Source organism: Haplochromis burtoni, unplaced genomic scaffold (assembly GCF_018398535.1).
Source record: "Haplochromis burtoni strain Fernald_Lab_line unplaced genomic scaffold, NCSU_Asbu1 Contig_416, whole genome shotgun sequence".
Lineage (NCBI taxonomy): Eukaryota > Metazoa > Chordata > Actinopteri > Cichliformes > Cichlidae > Haplochromis > Haplochromis burtoni.
The window spans coordinates 44,313-53,580 of NW_024582777.1; the positions used below are offsets into that span (position 1 = coordinate 44,313).

The following is a 9,268-nucleotide window of genomic DNA, read 5'->3' on the forward strand; positions in this document are numbered from 1 at the left end:
AACATTTAACACTTTTGAATTTGCTGTGTAGCTTTTCCAAAAACAAGATGGTAAAAGTCGATGCACTAGATGGCTTTTACTTTGAAAAGACTCTAAGGAATTAAACAAAGTTTTGGCCTACCCTGCAGTGCTGCTGATTGGGCTGTGTTTAGTGTGATAGGTTGATGCATAACTCATGAGCAGTGATAATTTGTTGGGTTAGGCACAAGGAGGGAATCAAAGGCACAGTGGGGCCAGAGCCATCAAGTAAGTAAATCTTTCTCATGGGCTGTTTTAATTTCAAGTAAAGGAATAATGTGTTTTGTTTTATTTCATTGTTGTACACAAACAATACCCGTCCTCCATATTTCTTTAGTCATAGTTGCTCCTGATAAAGAGTCATTTATCATTTTTAGCTTTGATTGTATTGAAATGCAGGACTTAGTCTTTTCACAAGTGTAGCCTTTCTTACTGGTCATTGGAGCACAGGCGCTACACCTCGAATACATTAAGAGTAAAAAACTGAACCTCGCTAATCCTGAAACCCAATGTGTGTGTGTTTTAATATACTCCAGAAAATTTATGTACAAAAAATTGAATATGTCATTGGGACTGCTCACATCTGTTAAACTTAAGCAGCATTATGATGTGCATGAGATTTGTACAGCTAATTGTTAAACAGTCAAAACCTTCTGCATTGTTCTCCTCAGTGACCAAGCTATCACCATGCAGAATATATCAAATGAATTATTAATGTCTGTGTGGTTAAAAAGGGAAAGGAGAAAGGGCAAGAAGCTGCTGGTGGTATTTTTCCTCTGCCCTGATGTTTCTGCAGTCTCATTTGTGCCAGACTGTAGCTGCTGGGTAACTCATTCAGGTTGAACAAGAGGGTTGGGGAGGTTTATGATTTTCTCACTCATTCTTATAGATTGCATGTCTGGGGGGAATTTGTGTTCATTCTTGTTCATAAGGTCATGTCCATTATTTATTTTGTCCTCATAAGTAAAACTGACTTGAAGAATCAGGTTCAGGTGACTTTTGTATCCATAAAGTTGGACCAAATATTCATGATGCAGATGTGTTTTTCTATCTGATAAGCTAAACAATGAATAAAATGAAAACAGTAATAAACACTAACAAAATATATAGCATACTATACATGGTATTAGGGGAGGACAATATGGCCAAAAATATTTATCACGATATATATTGTAAAATTTACGATAACGATATAACTGACGATATAACTAACGCGAGACAAAATACTTTACAACTCCACAACCCATCAATGTATTTTCACTTAAACAAGCAGCTGTTTTTTATGTGCATTAAAGTTATATAAAATTTAACAGTGCAAATGCAAATTCCTTGCTGAAAGTTTAACTAAAAGGCATTTCCAGTGGAAATTGGCCGACATATCCTCAGCCATGTATAATTTCCACAAAACCTAGATTATACACACACAATAGGGTAATATTATGTTGAAGCACAGTACGTATCACTCCGCGAGGCTCCTGCCTACAATAGCCGTAATGCTCCGACAATCCATCAAGCGGTGCAGGTTCGTAGCTTCGTAGTAAAACATTTTTTGACAGATTTTCGAGCGCCGTGTACCACATAAAATCAGTTCGAGGTCAGTAACATTATATCTTTATATTTATATATATTATATCCTAACATTATACCGGTATTACCGTGAACGGTATGATATGGCGCAAACCCTACATGGTACACTGTACACAGCAAAATCTCAAGTGTTAAATTAACACTGGAGAGTGTCTATATGGGTCCACACCTCTGAGTGTTAAATACAACACTGTTGAGTGTTAAATTAACACTTTTGACAGTGTTATATGTTTAAAAGTAACCTAGTCAGTTTTGAAGATTAACAAAGACTATCACTGAACAGTGCTGATTTTCTAACACTGGAAAATAACTCAAAATGTTAGAAATATTCCAGTGTTAGAAAATCAGCACTGCTCAGTGTTAGCCATTGTACAGGCAGGGAATTATTTATAATACAATGTTACAGTGTTTAAGAGAAATAAGTATCTGATCCCTACAAAACCATCAAAAGGCAAACAGGAAGCTTGGTGAGAAGGTGACAACTTTTGGTTCAGTTATTTGGAAACAGAGGAAATGAACTTCAGTCGCCTTCAGTCTGGAGCTCTGTGCATCTCCATCCAGCTCCATCAAGTCTCAAGGGTTGAGGAGGCTCATAAAACAGGTGGTGGATCAGCCCAAAGCTACACAAGAGGAGCTTGTTAATGATCTGAAGACAACCACAGTAACCAAGAACTGCACTGGTAACACACTACATTATAATGGACTCAAATTTTGCAGCCCCATCTTAGGTTTGACAGTAAACATCTAAATGAGTTGGAGAAGGCTTAGGAGAAAGTGTCGTGGTCAAAGAAGAACCAAAATTAAGCTCGACTCGCCATGTTTGGAGGAAGAGAAATGCTGAGGATGACCCAAAGAACATCATCCTCACAGTCAAGCATGGAGGTGGAAACATTATGTTTTAGGGTTGTTTTTCTGTTAAGGGTACAGGATGACTTCACAGTATTAAGGGGTGGCTGTAGCTCGGGAGGTAGAGCAGATCATCTACTGATCGGAAGGTTAGTGCTTCGATCCCTGCCGATCCCCGGCATGCCAAGCATCCTCGGGCAAGATACTAACCCCAAGTTCTCTTCGATACATCCATCGGAGTATGAATGAGCGTGAATGTTAGATAGTAAACATTGAAGGATGTGCTTGTGTGAATGGGTGTGATTGGGTGAATGTGCATGTTATAGCTTTGAGTGCTCAGGGGGAGTAGAAAAGCGCTATATAAGAATCAGTCGATTTACCCCTTAAAATCATGGACGAGACACTGAAGATGGATCATGGAGCTTCCAGCATGGCAATGACCCAAAACATTTTGCTCAGGCACCAGAAGCACATTAAGGTCATTGAGTAGCCTAACCAGTGTCGATTTGATTCAGGCTGACTGTCTTGAAGTAAGCCTTACTCAGTTCCTTATTCCATAGGGCACACATACGGCTGCAGCTTTTAAGTTCAGAGTTTTTGAAGTCTGTCTTACTGCATGCTGGCTCACAGAGTTCTTGCTTGCTGTAATCGTTCCTCCTCATGTTATCAGTGCAGCATGTTCCCTCCGCTGTGAGAAGTTGTTTCAGACTTAGTCTTTTTAGTGTAAAACACCCTCTAAACCTGCTTTTAGCTTTATTGATGGTCAAACCATTTCCTCTGGTTTAATAGCTTTGCAACAAGAGCTCTAACAAATCGGTTTAAAGTCGAATCACTTTTTTGTGGTTTGGCTAAACAAAAGGTTCATTACTAGTATAATAATATAGTATATTTAAAGCAAAGCTTAATGAACCTTTACAATCAGTTTTCAAAGATCAATTAAAGTATGCATCCTCTGAAATTCTGAGGTCCTCAAACCAGAAACTCTCCTTTAATCTCTTCCCACTAAGACTACAAACAGAACAATGTTGGCTTCATGAAGAGCAAAACTAAAACTGACACGGCCAGTCTAACACATCTTTATCCAGTCCTCCTCAGAGGCTAAGAAGCTTTGTAGCCTTTTATCTGTTATTTATATTTGATGCTGTCTGGAGCTGATGTTCTGTCTTTCCTGTCTGTCTGTCAGAGACCAGCTTTCTCCTGGGAAACGCCCAGATCGTGGAGTGGCCCATAGTTTACAGTAATGACGGATTCTGCAAGCTGTCTGGCTTCCACAGAGCCGAGGTCATGCAGAAGAGCAGCACATGCAGGTACAAGTCAAATTAGATTTTGTATCATTACCAGACATTTGAAGTGGACCTGATATGTTTTTATTTGTTTTCTGGCATATATTTACTGTTGCACTGAAGGATGCTCAAATTAAAAATATCTGAAAGTTCAGGTAATAAACTGAAAAACTTAGTAAACTGCAGTCAGAGCAGTTTACTTGTATGTGATTGGCTGCGACCAAAGTCGACCTGCCTGCTTGGTTTTTGAACCTAACGTCTGGAAGGAACAGCCAATCAGAAGAAGGTTGGCTAAAACACAGCTTAAGACAGTGGGTTGATTGAGGGGTGCATCAAGGTCCAGCATGAGATCAACTATTTTGAACTCTGAATTATGCAGAGCTACTGTCTTTGAGTCCAAGAAGAAAAAAGGTGGAAATAAGAATAGGTTCATTTTAAAGACTGCAAATATGCACGTATTGTTGTGTAACAGCATTATTAGTTATAGCGTGGTAATGGAGCAATAATCCAATCCCAGTTTAGCTATATATGCATTAAATTTCATCTTCACATTTGCATACAGTCCTTTGCTGAATTTCTAGTAGACTCATATGTCTTATTTAGCTCCCGGGTTTATGCATTTTTAATGGTTTATTCTTCAGTGAGAGTGGGACTCATAAAAAACCAATATATATTTATATATTTTTTTCAACACTATTGTATTTATAACCACACCAGACTAGCCATGATTCACAGCTCAAACCCTGTCACTTTCAAAGTTCTCTATTTAGCCTGCAAAGATACACACAAACAAAGAAAAGGTTTCAAAGTGTCAGTTGTTTTGCACCTCCCTAATTCTGTCCTCCTCTAGCCAAAAGAAAAACTCTTGTTTTGAAAGAGAGGAAGTAGAGAGAGGATGGCACACCACTCAGTGAGTGTCTGAAATGAATCCAGTCTGGAGCTGTCAGGGGAGCTCTTCCCGGTCCACCTCGAGGACGGTGCCCTGCTCGCCTGTCAGTCAAGATGTTTTAAAATTTGACTCCCTTTCCTCAGGCTGCTCTCAGATGTGACTGGAGGGTGGTGTGTGTGTGTGTGTGTGTGGCGTGGGTGGGGGTGGGGTCGGCCTTGACTAGCCTGCAGCTAAAAAGACTCCATTCGGACACTGAGCTGAGTGAGAACAGAGACACGGATTTATCCCTGTGCTTCCTGCTGCTCTGGGCTGAAGAGGACACTGAGACTGACAATGCGCTCAGTCGTGACACTGAGAGGATTGAAGAGGCCACTGAGAGCTTAAACTTACAGGCTGCTGCCAAACTGATGGAAGACAGCAGCCTGTTAATGGGGTCCAGAGACATTTCTTTTTCTTTTTAGTCTTTTAACTGTGGTACAAAAGGTATGAATCGGTAACAGTGGTGCAGATGTGCTGACATTTCACATAAATCCTAATAGCAGTAAGTCAAGGAAAAAACAAAACAATTTCATAAAAAGTGAAGGTAGACCTCTTCAGCTGCGAATTGAAGATGAAACATTATGCTATACAAATTGCAGTGTTTTGCTTTTGGATTTTTATCAGCCAACCTACGAAGGACTCGTGTTTTAGACTGGTCCCATAGGCCGATCACCACACCACTACACGTGTATTGCTGGATTTCCCAGTAATTCAACATGCAAATGTGGAAAGCCAAAGCCCGTGAGAGCAGGAGACTCCCATACAGAACAAGAAAGATATGACATTAATTAACTTAAGAACTGTGGGCAGATTAAGCAGCTTTAGTCTGCCCACACTGATTCACAGATTCACTTATTGGATGGATAGAAAGGCCAGCGGAGGATGTACGCTGGCACTGACAACAGCTAATCCTAAACTAATGCTGTGCTTGATTTTTCACATCATTTCACTGAACTATTTCTCTGTATGCCTGTCTTCCGCTCGCAGTAAGGCCAGGTTGAATTTTCCACTCTGCTTACTAATATGTCTGACATCACTGGTGACATTGCTAGAAGGCGACATTCAACTTTGGCCCATTCCATTAGAGGTTAGAGCATAGGTGTCAAACTCTGGCCCGCGGGCCAAATTTGGCCCGCAGCCTAATTACATTTGGCCCGCGAAGCCATACCAAATTACTATTAGAGCTGGCCTACTGGTATTATACAGCTAATATATATATTGTTTAGTATTAAGCTTTGCTTGTTCCATATTCAGTTTTTCAGCAAAATGTGTTTGAGTCCATAAGAAAAGATTCATTCTTATATCTGGAGGAATAAATATATTTCAATAAATATTAACATTAGCCCGCGACTTTGTGCTAGTTTTGAATTTTGGCCCACTGTGTATTTGAGTTTGACAACCCTGGGTTAGAGGGTGGGGTTAGATGTCAAATCCCAGTTTTCTGAAAACGTCCAATGACCTGCACTGTGGCAGTATAATGGATGAAATAGTGACTGAATCTGTGCCCACTCTAAAAAGTACAAATGTGTGTGGATGTGCAAACTGGAACTGGAATTTGATCTTGGAAAACAAAGTAGGAGAAATGTATAAATGTTCCCTTTGTGGAATGATTACAGCCCAGAAAAAATCTGCACTCACATCCCTGTGAGCCCAATTTATCCTTTAACCGTTGCATCACTTTATTCTATTGAACCAAACATAAGAATTAATGGAGTTTTGATGGTGAGATAACACATTGACAGTACCATTAATAACATATATGAAATATCATACAGAGGCATGAAAGACTGATGATTGATTGTTGCAGTTTCTCATATTGCTTATTTCCCTTCACAGTTTTATGTACGGAGAGCTGACAGACAAGAAGACCATCGATAAAGTCAGACAGACGTTCGACAATTATGAATCTAACTGCTTTGAAATCCTGCTGTACAGAAAGAACAGTGAGTGTTCACTTCAGTTATTTCTTGATGTGTCTCATCATGTCTTTTATGTAATTTTTTTTAACACATATACATTACTGATAGCCTTCTGTCTGCATTGTTGTCATCATTTCTATCAGTGTGTATTCAGTTGAGTTATGTTAAGTTCAGTTATGTTTTTGTATTCTGATTTTAACATTCTATCAATCGATTATTTCTAATGAACATGTTCTTTTCATTTTTGTTTGATTTTACATGTGCTTGACAGACTTTTTTTATTTATATGTCTTTAAGGATGTGAGATTTAAATCACTGCTCATGTTAGATAAAGGCAATAAATGGAGGGCAGATACAATTTGATAAAATGAATTTAAAAATGTAAACACAGTGTTGTTGACTGTGTATTTGAACAATAGTAAAATATACCAACTGGGCATAACATTATGACCACCTGCCTTGCCTCATCCAGCTTGACTTCTTTCCATAGTGCATCCTGGTGCCAGGTATTTCGCATGTAAGTGACGCAGATGTATCCGGTTTTCCACATGATGTAAAAGATTCATCATCACCTTCTTCCATTCCTCCGTTCTCCAATGCTGATGCTCACATGGCCACTGTTGGTGCTCTCAGCATGGATAGTAGTCAGCGTGGTCACCCTGACTGGTCTGCGGCTATGCAGCCCCATACAGAACAAATTGTGATGTACTGTGGATTCTGACATGTTTCTATCAGAACCAGCTTTAACTTTACTGGCATTTTGAGCTAAAATAGCTCATCTGTTGGATCACATGGAACAGATTTCGCTCGACACATATGAATGAGACTTGGCTGTCCATGACCCTTTTGCTGGTTCACCACTGTTTCTTCTGTGGGCCTCTTTTGATAGATACTATCCACTGCAGGAAAAACCCAGAACCCGTTACAGGTCCTTGTGAAAGTTGCTTAAATCCTTACGCTTGCCTCTTTTTCCTTCTTCTAACACATTAACTTTAAGGACTAAATGGACTCTTTATCTCTATAAGGTCTTTAAGTCTGAGCCGTGTCCGGGTCCAAACTCCGCTTCGGGTCCCAAAGTCAAACAAACATTGCAGCATCACTGAGAGTTTAAAAACTGTATAAATTCTGTCATCTGTAATAAAATGATCAGTATGGCTGCTCTACCAGGTGTAACAATTAAGTTTAACATTCAGGCATCCATGAAAACAGGTTTTATGAAGTTAAACAGAGTAAGAAGATAGCAGGGAGTTAGCTCGCTAGTTTCCATCTAAACATACCATGTTCTGACTGAGGGATTTCTGAAAAAATTAAAACGTACAGCTCTGTTATCACTTCTGACATAAATGAAGACAGAAATCTAAACAGTAGTGACGTTTGTAGGGCTACTGAAGTTGGGCTAGCTGGTATGTAACGGTGTGCTACATGGTGGCTAGCTACACAGCTAGGGTTAGCATACTATAAACACATTAGCACAGTGAAAACTTTTTTCCACTTAATAAAAGTTAACGTGAGGGTTCCCGATTGTTAGGGACAAACACAATTGTATGACAGAATCCTGAAAATGGACCAAACAACTGAACAACTGAGATAATCCATCCACAATACCAGGTTAGTCATTAATATACTGCTGCCTGTGCTGGGCTGTAATCACATAACAAGGTTTTAAAAACTGAGCTTTAGAATGAACAGTGGTAATAAAAACTGAGAGAGGCGGACAGTGATTACAGCCTTTTTTTTAGAGGCTTCTTCAGATTAAGTAGAACAAGATACAAAGCATTAAAATACGTTAAAAACACAACAACCTTAATAAACGCAGAGTAGTTTGGACCCGGAAGCAGGGTTCATATGTCAACACTTAAAGACCGGATATCCCACCCACTAACAGGAGCCATGAGCCATTCACTTTACCTGTCAGTGCTTATAATGTTAACCTAAGAGGTACTAGATCAGCGTGTTAGGACAACTGACAAGCTGGAACTACAAAATGGTCCATCTTTGAGTGCAGAATGGAGAAGGAAATAAAAATTTTACCATGGCACAAATTTGATGACAAATTATGAGAGCAGGGCCCTCATAGAGGCGTTTGTGTAATACGTGAATAAGGCGAATTCTTTATGTGTGAAGTATTTTCTCTTCTTTTCCTTAGTACATGTAGATTAATTGTTTTGCTTCTTTATCTACTGGCTTCCTTAGGGTGCCATCCACTGCCCCCTTAAAAGCGGAAAGAATATCACTTTGACCTCTGACACATCCACTTAGTTCAATTGCCATGTTTACCACTCTCACAAAGTACCCAAGTGCCATGTGAGTGCTGGTTCAGGACTCAACTCAGCCTTTTGTACTAATGAGTTAGCATGTTCATTGCCACAAAATTGCTTCAATTTCAAAGTAAGAAAGCAGAATATGATATTTCTTTTTATTTGACTTATGTTTTTAAATTAAATTAAATCAAATTAAATTTTATTTATATAGCACCAAATTACAACAACATTCATCTCAAGGTGCTTATATACAATCAGACGACCCCCTATGAGCAAGCACTTTTTGAAAAAAATCCCCTTTAACCAGATTTAAAAATAATGGTTATCACACACTGGTGTGTAATTCAGTTGTTTTCTTTATTAAGATAAATATCTCTAAAATCCATTATTGGCATATAGATTTAAACATGTGTATATATATATATA

At 39.0% G+C, this 9,268-nt stretch overlaps 1 protein-coding gene across 1 annotated transcript in view; it reads left to right on the forward strand.

Annotated features, from left to right (window-relative positions):
- The first annotated feature begins 3,327 nt into the window (after positions 1-3,327).
- The window catches only part of LOC102299992 (potassium voltage-gated channel subfamily H member 5), a 189,377-nt gene continuing 183,436 nt past the window's right edge, over positions 3,328-9,268 (forward strand). The window contains exons 1-2 of the mRNA XM_005949612.3: positions 3,328-3,758; positions 6,499-6,605. Coding sequence (XP_005949674.2) covers positions 3,736-3,758; positions 6,499-6,605 — 130 coding nt within the window. The 5' untranslated portion in view covers positions 3,328-3,735. The remainder of the gene's footprint in view (positions 3,759-6,498; positions 6,606-9,268) is intronic.